The sequence below is a fragment of the Xyrauchen texanus genome, chromosome 50 (genome assembly GCF_025860055.1).
Source record: "Xyrauchen texanus isolate HMW12.3.18 chromosome 50, RBS_HiC_50CHRs, whole genome shotgun sequence".
Lineage (NCBI taxonomy): Eukaryota > Metazoa > Chordata > Actinopteri > Cypriniformes > Catostomidae > Xyrauchen > Xyrauchen texanus.
The window spans coordinates 10,429,486-10,446,825 of record NC_068325.1 but is presented as its reverse complement, the minus strand read 5'-3'; the positions used below and the strand labels follow the sequence as shown (position 1 = coordinate 10,446,825).

The 17,340-nt window shown below is 38.9% G+C and overlaps 2 protein-coding genes across 13 annotated transcripts in view; one reads left to right on the top strand and one right to left on the bottom strand.

Moving 5' to 3' along the window:
• cfh (complement factor H) overlaps positions 1–17,340 on the bottom strand; it is a 148,230-nt gene that overhangs the window by 20,192 nt on the left and 110,698 nt on the right. The gene's annotated exons all lie outside the window — the stretch shown is intronic.
• The window catches only part of LOC127641303 (coagulation factor XIII B chain-like), an 83,610-nt gene continuing 73,703 nt past the window's right edge, over positions 7,434–17,340 (top strand). For 4 of the 12 annotated variants that reach the window (XM_052124219.1, XM_052124218.1, XM_052124216.1 and 1 more), the window contains exons 1-7: positions 7,434–7,547; positions 10,798–10,991; positions 11,085–11,250; positions 11,342–11,518; positions 11,662–11,826; positions 11,912–12,082; positions 12,192–12,221. In XM_052124219.1, the coding sequence (XP_051980179.1) occupies positions 10,959–10,991; positions 11,085–11,250; positions 11,342–11,518; positions 11,662–11,826; positions 11,912–12,082; positions 12,192–12,221 (742 nt within the window). In that variant the 5' untranslated portion in view covers positions 7,434–7,547; positions 10,798–10,958. Of the gene's footprint in view, positions 7,548–10,797; positions 10,992–11,084; positions 11,251–11,341; positions 11,519–11,661; positions 11,827–11,911; positions 12,083–12,191; positions 12,222–12,369; positions 12,550–13,023; positions 13,201–13,385; positions 13,566–17,340 lie in introns of all 12 variants that reach the window. The other 8 variants (XM_052124220.1, XM_052124213.1, XM_052124217.1 and 5 more) reach the window with 7 other exon arrangements.

The window sequence follows — 17,340 nt, the reverse complement described above, 5'->3', positions numbered from 1 at the left end:
TGGGGTGCGTTTCCCGTACAACGACGTAACTTGCTGCTCCACTACCGTAGTATGTTGCACTGTTGAAGAAATCAACTTGCTAGTCACGACTGCTTCCGAAACTGTATTGTCGCAAATTGGTTGTTCAGCCACGTTGGTTAATGATGTCACATGTGGTGGAGTAAAAACTACTTTTAATGAATCTGTTTGTGATCGAATTAATGCTAGATGTTTTGCTATAAATTACGGACATGTCATCTGAGGACTCTCTCATATTTTTCTCAGTTATTTGCTTTATTTCCAGATTCAATCATAGGCTCGTTCTTACACACTAGAGCACGTTCACACATGCGCTCTCTTCAAATACGGTGCTTTAAATCTATTGACAAACTAAAAGACATAAAGGACATTTGTATGTCTTCTAAATAAAAGATACTGATTGTACTGAATGTCATCTTGCTTATTTGGCTCAAGATAATAATTTATTAAGCACACATGTTATAATAACAAGAAACTCTGCTTCTAACCACAGGTCGAGAGCTGTCGTTCCAACCACACAACTCTGCGATGCTGTTTGCGAATGTTCGTTGGAACGATGGTTTCGGAAACACCGACTCGTTGAACTATGATGATAACGACGGAACTTGCGACCATAGTGTGCTAACGATGCTTTTGGGAAGCGCACCCTGGTTCGCGCTTAGTAGATGCCGCCAAGGCAAGTTCAAAACAAAGCGGCGTGCTGTACTGTGATTGGTGGCTCATTTGACCAGTTACGTATTTATCCACTCATAAATAAAAAGGAACGACTGATTTTGAAAATGTAGTAGAGTAAAAAGTAAGATATTTGACTTTGAAATGTAGTGGAGTTAAAGTAAAAGTCTCCCCAAATTTAAATACTTCAGTAAAGTACAGATATGCAAAAAAGCTACTTAAGTACAGTAACGAATTACATTTACTTTGTTACTGTCCACCACTGCATCTGGTTCGGTTTGAAACGTTTCGGGCATTATCAGCTACTGAAAAACATTCATTTTCTAGTAGATTTTAAGCCACATGTAGTTGATATAACACCCTCTAACAGCCTCTGCTGCTCACCATCACCAGTAAGCAGAAGGGTAGAGCATCCAAGAGGAAGACTCTGGCTGTAATGGCGGAATCCATGGAGAAGTCAGGAAAAGATGTATTCTATGAAATAGAGAGTAGGTCTCCAGGCTTAACAGTACTACCCATACAGCCAAGTTACAAACAGCTGTGGTAAACAAAATGCACTTTCTTGTATGGGTGATGGAAGACATAAGAAAAATACATGTGCTCAGCACTAAATATAGGTCTAAATGTGTTTTGTGATCTTTTTGTGATAGGATTACAAAAAACACATATGGATGTGACCATGTTGCTTTTTAGGTGTGAACACTATCCGTCCTGTATGCATCCCAGCAGTAGTGTAGTGTCACCTCTCACCTGTCAATCAACCGCTGTGCTAAAACAAAAGTTATCAGATCAATGTGCGCCACCCACATAGATTTTGAGTTTGCTCACCATATCAAGTGTTTAGATGCTCTATACAATATGGAATAGCCTTTCTATGGACACCCCCTCTACTTGGGTCCCCTCAAGCCCTGGCCCAGGACAAAAGGTCCTGATTGTACCCCCTTTTCAGAGTCATTGACCACTCCTAAAGCTTTCGGATGCAGCCCTGAACTGGGTGTGTCAGATAAGAGAGGCATCCAAAATGTGTCATACTGGTGTATTCCAGGATGAGGACCACTGCCTTATGAGAAACATTGCCGAAGGGAATATTATTATATATATATTTTTTTTAAAACAACTTTATACATTATGGTTTTTCCATGTAAATGTAATCTGGGATAGTTTGGGCTATACATTTAAAGGGAGTTAAAAATTCAGACCTAAAATGTAGTTGTTTTTATAAACCAAGCAAAATGTCAACTGAATCTTCTGAATCTTCATATCATCAATTGTTGTTGATTGATGTTCATATTAAAGTTTAAGTATACTTTATTGTCCCTCGAAGAGAAATTTGTTTTGGACTTCATGTTGCTGCATTGACAGAATAAGAAAAAAACACATCACAAAAGCATCAAACATTACCACATAGACACACAAATACTACATATAATATAATACAAATATTAACATATCAACAAGCTAAACTATTGAACATTAGCACAGATACAGGTGCAAAGGAATTCTTATATGTGTTTAATTTGCTAAATGGAACTCTAAATCTTCTCCAGGAGGGAAGCAATTCATACTGTGAATACAAAAAATGAATTTGATCACATAAGATCTTCTACACCTGATTAAGAATGCATTGCTCATATAAACCCTGAAGATTAAGATGTTCTTCCTGCCCAACAATTTTCATTGCTGTCATTACCAGGTGCACCCATTTAGATTTGAGTTGTATAGTCTGCATAATAAAATACAATCTCTGGTGCAGACGGGTGCAAACCAATTCAATGTGTGTATCCCAAGTAAATGAACTAGCTATATAAACGCCCAATTACATATAAGTCTGTGTTTGAATAATGTGCTGGTCATGTATAACCACTTGACAATGGTCACCTATACATTTTGGATCAAAGACAATCTCCTCAGTTTTCTTTGTGTTCATTATTAACTTAATGTTATCACACCAGTCAACAAACCAGATTATTTCTGACTGGTAGATAGTGCTAATATTGTCCTGTGCATAAAGTAAACATAAAATAGCTGTCATCTGAATATTTCTACATTTTGTTTTGTGAATGCTTACTTGAGTACTCCTTTCTAAAATAAAAATACAAATAATATTAAAATGTTCAGAACAAACCTCTGGACTGTTTCATGTCATCTGATTAAAACACCATCACTGGACTTGTCATGTGGAACACTTGGTGGTGCAGTTGCTCCATAAAATAAGTGATTACCAATGAGTAGCAATGAAAATAACTATGTTTGCTGTAAAAGTTAATTTAATTTACAATCATTTACAAATGAAGTCAAAGACCTGAAGTTTAACATTTTAGTGTTTACCAAACGCCAACTGTAAGATCCAGTAAACTGCATTCTGCTTTTCTGGTTAAAAACATTTCTTTAGTGTGAGATAATGAGGTTCATTTAGGACACGGATACAAGTTTTATTTATTTTTGTAACCCCTTAACGGGTCTGTGTTTTTGTAGGTTTACACATAAAATGTAAAAGTCTATGGATAGATAAATAAATAGTCACATGTAATATCGTTTGAAAGCATGGAATCTGATTTTTTCACATACATTTTGCATTTATGTTACATAAGTTTAGCACACTCAAATGTTTAAGTAACCACAGTTACAAAACTATTTCTGTGTTTATCAGCTCAATTCTAAAAGACATATTTTGCAATGGCAGTGACAAACACATTTTGCAATGGCAGTACTGTTGCAATGTTTGAAAGCTTGAAAATATTATACAATTTCCTCCTTATGTCTCTTTCTGTCTGTTTCTTTGCAACAATGGCCCATCGATCAGATTAATTTAATAAATAATTTTAAAAAATCATGGCCTACATGAGGCAGTGCAAAAGATCTAACAAGAGAAAGCTGCAGAAGACAGAAAACATTTTGGAAACTGCCCTTTGCTGCTTGCTGTTTTTAGGTTGTAAAGAAAATCTTGTTGTTTTTACAAAATAAATTTGGCAGCTGTGGTTGCCAGAATAATTATGTAAAAAATACAGTTTAAATGTAAACCACTTTACAGAACAACCTGTATATTTTACAATTTAAAATGGTTGTAATTTACACATTGGCACTGTATCAAAAAATCATAAACATACCCTTTGAAACTGTAAAAATATGTTGTTTACTTTCTAAGGTATTTGTTAATCACCATAGTAATTACAGAAGGTCAAATGATGACATAAAGTTCATCAGTAGTGGCTCTTCCAGAAGCAATGACCAATAAGCGTATAGAGTTTGTGCTCAGTATTTCAGTATCACTCACACAAACACTAAACACCATCATGTAACACATGTGAGATTTAAATAATGCAGTAAACATTAACTAAATAACATCAAATATAACACAGCACACCCCAGTGTACATAACTAATATAAAAAATATGATGAAACATAATATAATGAAATGTAATGGGTCACGCAGGGAATTGTGGGACCGCCCGATCACGTTTTTTACTGTAATTTTAACAATAATTTACATGTACTCTCCTGCCTCCGGCAGGCGGGTGATGATCACTGCGGTGCGTGCCGCCATGCTTGTCTCGTGACTCGAGTCTGAGGCCAGTGCTGAAGCGGTCTCATATGTATCAACCCCAGCTGCGCGACCACCGCAGAGGATATCATATGCCCCAGGAGCTTGGAAAGGTTTTAAAGGGACCGCCGTGCCTGGCCTGACTGCACGCTCGTTGGTGATGCGGGCTGAAATTGAGACTGAGTATAACTCCATGCCGAGAAAAGAGATGCTCTGAACCGGGCGAGCTTGCTCTTTTCCCAGTTGACCTGAAGCCCCAAACGGCTGAGGTGCCTGAGCACCTGGTCTCTGTGAGTGCATAGTAACTCTCAGGAGTGGGCCAGAATGAGCCAATTGAGTATCGCGAATGCCGGAGCAGGGCAAGGGCTGCCTCTGCGATTTTCGTGAAGACGCGAGAGGACAGAGACATGCCGAAGGGGAGGACTTCGTACTGATACACCTGGCCATCGAACGCGAACCGTGGGAAGGGTTGGTGTCGAGGCAGAATTGAGGCGTGGAAGTACGGCGTCCTTCAGGTCTACCGCTGCGAACCAATCTAGATGATGAGCGCAAGTTTAAATGTGTTTTTGCGTGAGCATTTTGAACGGGAGTTTAAAGCGGAGTTGAAAAACTCACAGGTCCAAGATCGGTCGTAAGTCGCCGCGCTCCTTGGGTACGATGAAGTAAGGGCTGTAGGGACCCTTCTTAATCTCAGTTGGAGGGACAGGCTCTATCGCGTCTTTGAGTAAGAGACGATTTCCACACGCAGGGATTTGGCGTATTTGCCGTGTACTGCGTTAAAGCGGACGCCCACGAAGGGGCGGAGGCCTGGCAAACTGAATTGCGTGATCGAGTCAGATGGTCCTGGCCAGCCAGCATTAAGGATTGGGAAGTGAAAGACACGCATCCCAGGGGCGATTACATTTGGCGTACCCAGCGGAGCAGCGGGCGGAGCAGGTAGTACGGTGTCGGGAGGCTCTAGTCCTGAGAAAAGACTCGAAGCACTTACCTTGCTCCGCACACCCAGCAGTGGGCGGGTTAGTGACTGAGGAGGAGGTCCTATAGCGGCGTCCTCTGGACTCTTCATAACCGGCCGGCCGGGGAACAGTCATGGGGCTGAGGGCGGAGGGTCTGCGTCCAGTGTGCCGGGACTGTTGAGGTGTGGCGGCAGAGTGCTGTGAGAACGGCATTTGCGGGCCAGGTGACCCAGAAAGAGGAAATTGCTCTATTAGTGAAAAACGTGCCAAAAATACCTGGCCCTCCACTGGGGGCGGAGTGGTCTGTTTACCAACTCCGAGCAAGCGTCTCGATCTCTGGGTCGATCCGTCTCTGGAGCGCTTGGGAGCCTTCCGGTGCTCGAAGGGGTCCGTGAGATGGGGGCGTGCGCTTCCTGCGGGGTGCTCGACTCTGTTGCTGAGATCTGGGCCCACTCTTGGTTGAGGCGAGCAGCACATTTTATTTTTTTAAGCCGCAGGAGGATGACCTCGCTGAGCAGACGGGGCATGGCCCATGGTGGCAGGTTTGTGAAATGGCCTCCGTCTGCTTCTTCACTGCTGAGGACTGCTGGGCGGAGTCGTCAACGGTGCCGCCGAATGGGCGTAGCTGGGAGATGGGGGTGTTCGAGAAGGAGCCTGTATTTCGACCAGGTCCAGTCCATAGATTGCGTTTCTGGACCACGGGGTTGGCCATGGCGATGTTGTCATCTAATTCCTGGAGCTCAAGGGACCGGCAGGCCGGCCGCCAGCGGGCCGCACTCATCCCGATCTCGGACGGAAGCAAGCAAGCGTGCGGGAGGCGGGTGGTTCGGAGGATTTACCCAGCGAACGCAGCCCGTCATTATCCCCAAATCGCCTCCATTGCCCGCGGCACCTGCCTCAATCCCGTAGGAAGGAGGCAAGACGCGGGGGACGGCTGAAGTGGCTCTCTCTCATTACAAAAGAAAGCTAAGACCGCAATGCTGCCACGGCTATGTTCTCGCACTGAGAATATAAACCATTGGAGAGAAATCGCTCATCCCGAGCTCGGACGGAAGCCAGCAAGCGTGCCGGGGAGGCGGGTGGTTCGAGGGGTTTACCCGGCGAACAGAGCCCGTCATCGCCTGCGGCACCTGCCTCAATCCCGTAGGAAAGAGTCGAGACGCGGAGGCGGCTGAAGTGGCTTTCTCTCATGACAAAAGAAAGCCGTGACCGCAATGCTGTCATGTCTATGTTCTCACACTGAGAACATAGACCATTCATAAACGCTGCCTGCATGTAATCGCAGCCCAGGCACGCAAGGCAGCTTATATGACCGTCAGAGGGGAGAAATCAACCGCATCCAGAAACTACACAGAGGCGGAAACACGTCTTTAAAAGACGCGTCCTGAAAAGGACGTTCAACGCCAGCTGTGTATTTGCTCTTTTAGAGAAAATAACACTTTTAACTGCGCTGTTGAAGCGCCAGGGCAAACTTCACTGCATGACCATCTGCTCGAAGAAAATTTCTGAATGAACTCATAGTATTTCCTCGCCTTTATACCCGTATGTCCGGGGCGGGGTATGCAAATACTGTCTGCCAACTTCTCATTGGCCTTTTTTCATAGATCAGAGGCATATTCGGTGCTCAAGAGAGACCCTAGTGTCGCTTCTCCGACACAACGTCGAGAGAGCGACAGACGGGAACTACTGTATTGTCTTTTAAAATATAATAAAACATTTTACTGTATATTTTACAGTTAATATTTGTTAATCAATTAACTTTTTATTTCTGAAAAATGTTTACAGTATTTTACTGTTAAAATGACTGACATTTTTTACAGTGTAAATGTGTGACTCAAGAAACTGTACTTCTCTTTAAAGGAGCTATCTCTTAGTTTGTCCCAATAACATGTGAATTGCAGCTTTGGGTATGATTTGTTTTTCTAAAGGAACTGTTGTCTATGGAGTGGTGGTGGCGTAGAGGGCTAAAGCACATAACTGTTAATCAGAAGGTCGCTGGTTCGATCCCCACAGCCACCACCATTGTGTCAGCAAGGCACTTAACTCCAGGTTGCTCTGGGGGATTGTCCCTGTAATAAGTGCACTGTAAGTCGCTTTGGATAAAAGCGTCTGCCAAATGCATAAATGTAAATGTAAATGTTATCTTTGTACAGAGAGGTTCTGCTGTAAGTGAGTCATCTTTCTGACTTTGGTAAATGATTAACTTGTTGATCCCCAAGCAGAATAAAGTTTCAGAGACAAAGATTAAAAAAGTTACAGTCATTTATGAAGTGAGCTCAAACGTTCAATAATGAAAGTTACTATAAAACTCCTCGGCTTTGCCTTTTTGGTTTTATCCTTTACAATTGTACAATCTCAAGGTAAGTTTACTGCTCATCTTCTTTACTTTTTTTATTTAGTTATTTATTTAAATGTCATTTATATTATATTTCATTGATATACACATTTTACTTTTCTTCATGCATGCATTGTTTGTGCTTTTAAGAATGTCTTCAAAAGGACATTAAATATGAAAACATAGAATGATTAAAGAAAAATCCCTACAATAATAATGAAATAGTGAAAATGAACTGCCAGAAAGACTCATATCATTAACCTTATAAAAGCTTTTATTTTATATGGAGCGGTTCCCCTGATTGAGTCTGCCATGTTTGAATCACATGACCACGCTAAATACTATTCGCTAATCTCAGTAGCAGCACAGATATTAAGCACTTTCACTCATGGATTATGATTATAACCATGACTGACTGTGAAGAATTTCTGCAATGGCATCAGTAATGCATTTGAATGATGCTGCATCCACACCACTAAGTGTAACTCCAAGATGACATACATACACACACACACACACACACACAAAATAAAAACATTTCAGAATGCACGTTTAAGTGTTTTTAAGGCAGAAAAGGGGTTTCTGTTATTTAAGGCAACATTTTCATAGTTGTACAGAGTAGGTAAAACTACGGACATTTTATTTTTACTGCTGTAAAACTATGTTGTGTATTTTACTCACAATATTTAATTTTTTTTTATGTTGTGCTTGGAAATAGAATATTTGTCTCTCAGAGGCAACTGGATTAAATTGGCATCATTTACAAGTCAATTTTGTTTCTTAATGTTTTTGAGAGTATAATGGCATTTCTTTATTAGTATAAAGCTAATGTGCTGCCTATTTTCAATACCCAAAATTAAAAGCTCACTTTATTTACAAAATGTTAATAAATGTATTTATAATTAATGTGTTGTTTATAATAAAGAGGATGTCTAGCAGTTTGAGGGGTTTGATTTCCTCCATACAGAGATTTATACTTGAATGTTCTCTGTAGAATTCAAATGGGTCATATAAGTTTTACTGTCACAGATTATAAGTTATAAGAGGCAAGAATACAATTAAATTCACATCACCAGCAGCTCAGAGTCACCCGACATTAATAGAATTGTCAATGCAGGAAAAACCCTGAAAAGGTAAACCGCCAAAGTGGCTGGTAAGAGTGACAGAGTAACCCCCACTGCCGATTTTTACCCACATTTGACAGGTTGGCAGGTGCTCATTTCAAACCCTGGTTGTGCGGTTGTTTAAAGTGTTTTGGGATCATTTCACTGATGAAACAATGAAAAAAATGTTTCAGTCAATGTCAGTATAAAACTCTTGACAACATGAGTTGTGGAAAATTGTATTTGATCAAGGAGCTTTTTGATAGCTTTATACAATGAATATGATTAAAGAAGCGACAGGTCTATCCCTCACAGTTTCGTTTTCATTTATGTCAAAAATCAAAGATGGGACTGCTGTGAATAAGGTCTTATAAGCATTCAGTCTTTTATGATCCCACACAACTTCCCCACATTTTCGTAAAAATCTTGGCCATTGACTAGAAGACTAGAGGACTAGATGTTCAAACTAGTTGTCATTAAAAAGCTACAATCTTCAGCTTTGAGATGATATATAATATTTAATTGACAGTTGAGAACATATTTTGACCATTATTTGTTTATCATTCATTTTATATTGCATATTTTGATCTGGACATATGAGACTTAATATTGGTACCCAAGCTGGATGATGGAATTTGCCGCTGCATCGAGAGCGTTCGGTGTCTGGCGGAAGACTAGAATGGACTGCCACCTTCGGGTTGATGCTCAGATGGCCAACATGCTTGCACGGGTTGCCATCAGCGTGGTATTGGACTGGAACCCTCCACCCTCCCCTCAGCTTTCACGGCTAGACGATTGGTTCCTTGGGTCCGGGCACCGCTCACAGCCATCATGAGCTGGCGAGGTCATGGAGGACACCTTTCACTGCCTGCAACCGACCTCCTCGCTCATCTGCTCACACTACCCTTGACGGCGGGCGCCCACGGGTACTCGGAGGTCCCTCAGGTGGACAGAGTGGTTGCGAACCACCTGTGTCCCGAGAACGCTGCCTCCTGGCAGGATCGCCCGGTGCTCCCCTCCAAGGCCTGTAGGATGGCGTCATCACTGATCGCCAAAGCCTACAGCGCCACCGGACAGGCAGCCTTCACCCTGCATCCCATAGCCCTCCTGCAGGTTTACCAGGCCAAGGCACTCAAAGATTTGCACTTGGGTAGTCCTGACCCCGACGTGTTGCATGAACTGCGCTCTGCGACCGACCTCACCCTCCGGGTCATGAAGGTCACAGCGCGGACACTAGGGCAGGCGATGGCCACCCTCGTGGTCCAGGAACATCACCTATGGCTGAACCTGGTCGAGATGCGGGAGGTAGACAAAGCAATCTTTCTCAACGCCCCCGTCTCCCTAGCTTATTCACTTTGCTGAGTATTTTAAACCGTATTCTCTGGGGCGACATTTCTCGTTGTCCTACCCACTTTAGACACAGCATATGGGCTGTCAACTTTCAATTTAAAATCCTAATGATAGCTAAAAAAATAAAATTCTAATCTAGATGACACAAATTTATGAACAATAAACAATAAATTTGTTACATTTGAACGTTAATCATGAAGTTTTCTGGTGATTTTTTTTACATCCTATTTTTTCAAAGGACGACTTTGGTGTTTGACGAACTTTACGTTTCATGAAGAGATCAAATTCACAGCATCTAAAATGCCACATGAAGCTGCTGTCGAGCTGGTGGAAGAGTGCTACAAAGATGCCATATTAACATTAAAATACTTATGTTATAAAACTAAACAATTTACTATATCAACTGGGAAAATGCTTAACACAGTGGACTCTGATATATTTATAATACTTTATAAAACCTTTTAGATGCTATAAATTTTAATGCAGAACTGTTTTATTTTTCTTTAAAAATCACATTATATAAGTGTGTCTTCATTCTTTGTTTGCACTCTAATTGTAAATAATCTGTATTTCAGTTGCTTATTTAGATTTAAATGTATAAATATTCCTAGTTTTCACTTAATTCAAATTATATTCTAGGATTATTTACCAGGAATAGTTTTGGCATTTAAAAAATGTATTTGAATTATGATTTATTAGCTAATGTTTTAAGTCCAAATTATTTTGTCCCTAAAAGACAGACATAAAGACATTCCATTCTGTTATTATTTTCAATGCTTGACCTCTTCTTAACCTAGTATTGGTTCATTTTGTTTTGAACAGAAGTAACTTGTCAGATTAAGACAACCAGTTATGGAATAGAAAGTACTGAACCAGAGGGAAAAACAATTTTCAGAGCTGGAGAAAAGTAAAAATTACTTGCTCTGAAAAATACTGGATATTTGGCATAAAAGAAACCACAAAATCATTTACATGCCGAGATAATGGGAAATGGGATGATGAGCCTACTTGTGTGGGTAAGCTTGCAGAGAATCACTTCTTGACTTGGTGCTGAATTCATTGTATATTATTAAATGTGTGTATCTTAAAATATGTGAATCTTGTTTCAGATATTAGATGTGAAGTTCCACGTGACAGGCGCGTTTATGATCCACAACATTACTTTAGAGACTCAAAATTGGATGCAGAAATATTTTACTAATTCTGGATATAATAAAATGGCACAGAAAGCCAAATGTACACGAGACGGCTGGAAACCAGATCCACTGTGTGCTGGTATGTTCTTCTATAAAGCGTAACAATCTGTGGTCCTGATACATAATTTACATGAATTCTGTGATTAATTAGTATGATGGATGTTTTCCAGAACTTAAGTGTGAAGCACCAAAAATCCCAAATGCAAAGATTGAGGGAGGTCAGAGACAAAACTACGAAGTCAATTCAAGAATAGGATATAAATGTAACTCTGGATTTGAACCAGAGAAGCGTGTAGAAATCACCTGTACTTCACAGGGCCAATGGACAGGCATACAGCACTGCACTGGCAAGTTATAGTTTGTTGACAATGCGAGAACATTATCCAATCAAATAATTATATTTAATATACAGTACTTCCCATTGATAACTCAGAAACTAAATTAAATAAAATGACTTTGTTAATACAGATTTTATGTTTTTTCACAACAGCAAAGGAAGTATCTTGCAATTTTCCATCCTTGAAAAACGGGTTCACATACACAGCCATAAATGAGGGAAACATCTACTACTCATGTGATAGAGGTTATAAACCATTCAGTGGCAACTGCTGGGAATCAGTGACATGCAATGAGTCTAATGAGCCACAGTGTATCAGTGAGTGTGTTTTATTTAAGTCTGTCTCAGGTGTAAGACAAAAGACTTGTTCACTAGTTTAATAACTTGTCATTGCTTTTTTCAGGGGAGGAAGAATGTGGTGCTTTCCCAAGTGTTGTACATGGAAAAATGAAGCAAACAAAAGGAACCTTTCTTAATGGAGAATCTGCAGAATTTGAATGCGATCCAGGCTTTAAATCAACACATAGCTCGATTAAATGTGTCATGGGTAAATGGGAGGCAGCAACCTGTGAGGGTGAGCCTCTTGAACTCTTATTACATGACTATGAGTAACAATGAAGACACAAACACAGTGGGCCGGAAAAGTAATCTATATACTTACATATCTATTACCATCTGCAAAGGCGACACAGGAGCTGCACCTGAAGCAGCATGTATGCTTTTAAATTGAATATTTACACACATTATTTAGTGTTTCACAAAGGTGGCATAAATGCATGTACACATAAATAGCAATATATATATATATTACTATTGTCCAATTTTTTGTTGTTTTGATTTGTAATATATGTCTTTTTCCAGAGGATGTGCATTGTGACATTCCACCAAAAGTGGAAAATTCAGTCATGATTTCTGACCCTCAGAAATTTTATCCTGAAGGATCTTCTGTAACATACAAATGTCGAAACTTGTTCACAATGAGGGGGACTAGGGACGTTTTTTGCCACAATGCATCTTGGGTAGAAACACCAAAATGTGAAGGTGAGTTTTGATTGGTGATCGTAACTACAGTGTGTTTTAAAGACCCATTCAGAATGCATTGCCATTATAACCCATTTAAACCACAACAAGAGGAGATACAGAACAATACAAATGTGAGGAGGTGCTAAGTTTTCATCTCTTGTTTACTTTCTCACCAATAATTTAATATTTCAACTGTGATCACAGAAAACATACAATCAAAATGTAAATGTATTGATTATTTACTGCATAATTAAACATTATTTGATACTACAAAATGACATTATTATATTATTTTATTATTAAACATTCTTGTTACACATTTAATAACAATTTTGCTTATTTTTACCATAATTGAGGCTCTCGAAAGAAGCCCCTGGTGTCACTACAATCGACACAATATCTCGTTCCCTCCATCATGGAATGGGGTTACAATAGTAACCTAAACGTTATCCTCTCTGATTTCTCTCTTCTTTTGTTGCCTCTTACTGGCAGCTTTCTGTTCAAAACCTCTTCGGAGAGAAAACAATCCCAGGCTGGTAGATGAAAACCAAGACAAAAGAGAATATTCACATGGAGATACAGTACGCTTTGAGTGTGTTGAGGGGTTTGAGTCGAGGGAGACAACTGCTAAATGTGAAGTAAAAACCTGGATTTACCCGAAATGTATTAGTGAGTAAATCTGAAAAGAACCTTCTTTCGTTCTATCTTTCTTTCTTTCTTTCTTTCTTTCTTTCTTTTAAAAGGAAATGTTGGGCATGTCATACATACTGTACAGTCAAACAATCTATCTGGAAAAAAAACCCTGTTAACTTTCATTTAACTTACATTGAACCAATTCTGTATTGTTCCTTTAGAAAAAGCTCATTGTTCCAGACCAACAAAGTACATGACGTTTGTGACACTGTTAAATGAGAAAAATGTGTACAACAACTTTGAAAATGTGTCATACAAGTGCAATAGTCCATATGATAAAATCCCAGAGGGTACTTGGATGTGTGAAGATAAAGAGTGGCATGGAGATTTTGTCTGCACAAGTGAGTCCCCTTTAAATCTTACAATCACATTTGCTTACACGATGGACAAAAATTGGTTGGACCCATGATGATTCAACCCCAACATTTTAGAGAATGTCATGATGTTTTCTTACCATTTAAAAACATTATATATACAGTACATATACTTTAAGTGTTCTTTGTGTCACAACATTCTTCTAGCTGCTTTTCATGATCTTCAGCAGTTCACTTGAAATGTTGAGAGGTCTGTATCACCTCATATACAGTGGCATGCAAAAGTTTGGGCACCCCTGATCAAAATTTCTGTTGCTGTGAATAGCTAAGCGAGCAAAAGTTGGCCTGATTTCCAAAAGGCATAAAGTTAAAGATGACACATTTCTTTAATATTTTAAGCAATTTTACTTTTTGTTATACATCTTTTACAGTTTCAAAATAACAAAGGAAAAGTGCCAGAAGCAAAAGTTTGGTCACCCTGCATGGTCAGTACTTAGTAACACCCCTGGAAAGTATCCCAGCTTGTAAAAGCTATTTGTAGCCAGCTAAATAACTTCAGCTTGCACCTCTTGAAGTCATCCATTGTGGATTTTGAGTTGTGTTTAGGATCAATATCCTGTTGAAGCAATCCTCTTCATCTTCAGCTTTTTTATAGATGTTTGCATCCAGAATTTGCTGGTATTTAATTTAATCCATTGTTCCCTCTACCAGTGAAATGTTCCCCTGTGCCACTGGAATCAACACAAGCCCAAAGCCTGATCGATCCACCCCGTGCTTAACAGTTGGAGAGGTGTACTTTTCATGAAATTCTGTTCCCTTTTTTTCCAAACATACCTTTGCTCATTGTGGCCAAAAAGTTATATTTTAACTTCATCAGTCTGCAGGACTTGTTTCTAAATGCATCAGGCTTGTTTAGGTGTTAATTTGCAAAATTCTGACACTGAAATTTCTTGTGAGGACGGAGGAAAGGTTTTCTTCTCATGACTCTTCCATGAAGGTCATATTTGGGCAGGTGTCTCTGCACAGTAGAACAGTGCATCACTATTCCATTCTGCTAAATCTTCCTTAAGGTCTATTGCAGTCAAACAGGGGTTTTGATTTGCCTTTCTAGCAATTCTACGAGGAGTTCTCTCTGAATGTTTTCTTGGCCTCAACTTGAACTCCACCATTCCTGTTAACTGCCATTTCTTAATTACATTACAAACTGAGGAAACAGCTACCTGAAAACACTTTGCTATCTTATAGCCTTCTCCTGCTTTGTGGGCATCAATTATTTTAATTTTCAGAGTGCTAGACAGCTGCTTAGAGGAGCCCATGGCTGCTGATTGTTGGGACAAGGTTTGAGGATTCAGAGTATATGTAAATCTTTGAAATTCGCATCACCTGGCCTTTCCAAACAATGATTGTGACAAGCCATAGCCCTAACAAGCTAATTAAGGTCTGAGACCTTGGTAAAAGTCATCTGAGAGCTCAAATCTTTTGAGGTGTCTAAACTTTTGCACGGTGCTCCTTTCCTTTTTTCACTCTAAAATTGTACAAAATAAAATTGCTGACGCAATTTGGGTCCGATCAGGGGAGGTCTGGCCATAGGGAGAACCGACGCGAAACAGGCAGAATGGGCTGCGATAATCTTAAATGAGCTGCCGCATTATGCAGAACGGACCTGAAAACGGAGCAAGAGGGATATATCACTCACAAGGTGGAAACATTTATGGAATAGCATCATGAAAAATGGTTATTTTATTTCTTTATGCACTGTACACAAAATAAACCCAGACACAATGCAATGCAGTGCGTAAGTGATAAAGGATAATCAATTCATCTGAGCACAAGCAGAGAGGTAGAAATAATCCACTTGCTGTAAAGTTGTATAAACACAACACTACAGCATATTTGAGAAAAGAAAGTTAAGTTGCATATTTGAGATACATTGGATCTCTTTAAGCAAGGTACTGTCTTTGTCATATTGCTGTAAAAGTCAATATTAAAAGTACTAAAAGAGCTATTAGTGTCACATTTGGGTTTTTTCGCAGATTTAATTGGTTTTATAGAGTTACTTAGTAATCTAATTACTTCCCAATGAAATAATCAGTAAAATAATCATATTTCAATTTTAGAGAAGTAATCAGTAGTGGATTACTTTTTTAATGTAATTTACCCAACACTGCTATTGATTGAGTGAATTTGTGGGAGCGGAACAGAGGGAGATTTAAACTTACACATTAGTTTCATATTTATTCATATTTGTGTTTATTAACTCCACCATTGTAATGCCTGACCATAGTAATAATATAAAAATAACACTTGAAAATCTGATCATTAGTATTCTTAATTAAATATTGAATAACTATGAAAGAAATCCCCAAAATAAACATGAACACATTTGACAACATTAACACTTTTTTATTATTTCTAAAAACATTTTTCTTTTGGAGCAGAAAACAAGTGCACAGTATACATGGGAACTCCTTTAATACTGTTTTCAAAGCATCACAGGATGAACCTCAAGAAGGTGGTTGAAAGAAAAGTGTGCAGAGGTGTAATCAACATTGTCTGACAATGTCTGAGTTTTTGTTGGTTATTTATATATATATATATATATATATTATATTATTATTATTATTTTATTTTTTTAATTATTATTATTATGGTTTTTTTTGTCATTGTTGTTTTTTTAGTCACAACGTAATGCCCATAAATCTGTCTGTGGTATTTCAGGTTTGACAGCTTTGCTTTTATTATGATATGTGGAAAATAGTATTCATAAAATATTAGAGGTTATGTACAAACATTTAATTGGTATATATATATATATATATATATATATATATATATATATATATATATATACTGTATATATGATGCTCATCAATGAGATTTAAAATGATAAACAATGTTCTGCAAAAAATGTAGATGATTTCAAAGTGAACAAATATTTTCTGTGGAAATTGTGAAACTGCTCAAAATGGATGAAAATATGTCTGTTACGTTCATTTGTTTAGGTGAAATCTGTCCACCGCCACCTCATCTTGAACATGGAGACTTTACTGTAGTTAGAAAGAATGGTGACGTAATTACACAGGTGTATTATATTTGCAAAAGAGACTATGTGCTAGACAAACAACAGCAATATTATACGTGTCAGAATGGGAGATGGGAGACCCCTCCAAAGTGTCTGGGTGAGTCGTCTGTTTCTAAATTATTCTCTTGAATCTCACTCTCATCAAGAACTATTTTACAATTTGTGTCTAATCAGATTGACTTTAACTGTCATAGAGCCCTGTGAAATTACACCTGACATTACTGAGAAGTACAATGTTCAACCCCCCAATATAAGGTCTTTGTTAAACATGGTGACACTCGTGAGACTTTATTGCAAGTCTGGATGGAATATTGGAGATTGGAGGAGATCTGAATATCTGGTCATGTCGTGTTCTAATGGAGAGATCAAATCTGACAAAACTTGTAAGTACATCTGAATGTGTATTTTTACACCCACATTAGTCAAGGTGTTTATATTTGTAGATCTGTTCAGCTCTTTATAACATCTGTGCAGATCTTTACCTGAAAGGCAAATATTTGTGATGATACACTGTGGCTTGTAATAAACACACAATGGAAATTGTTTTGCAATATTATTGTTCCCTAGCTAATTATTTTCCCTGCATGTGTCACTTACAGTCATCTTAAAATTGAATAAAAGTCATTTGAATCGATAAGAGCAAGTTCATATATATATTTCAGCTGAATGATGTATTTGAGACAGGCCTGGCTCCAGCTCTAAGATGTATGGTGGGCCAAA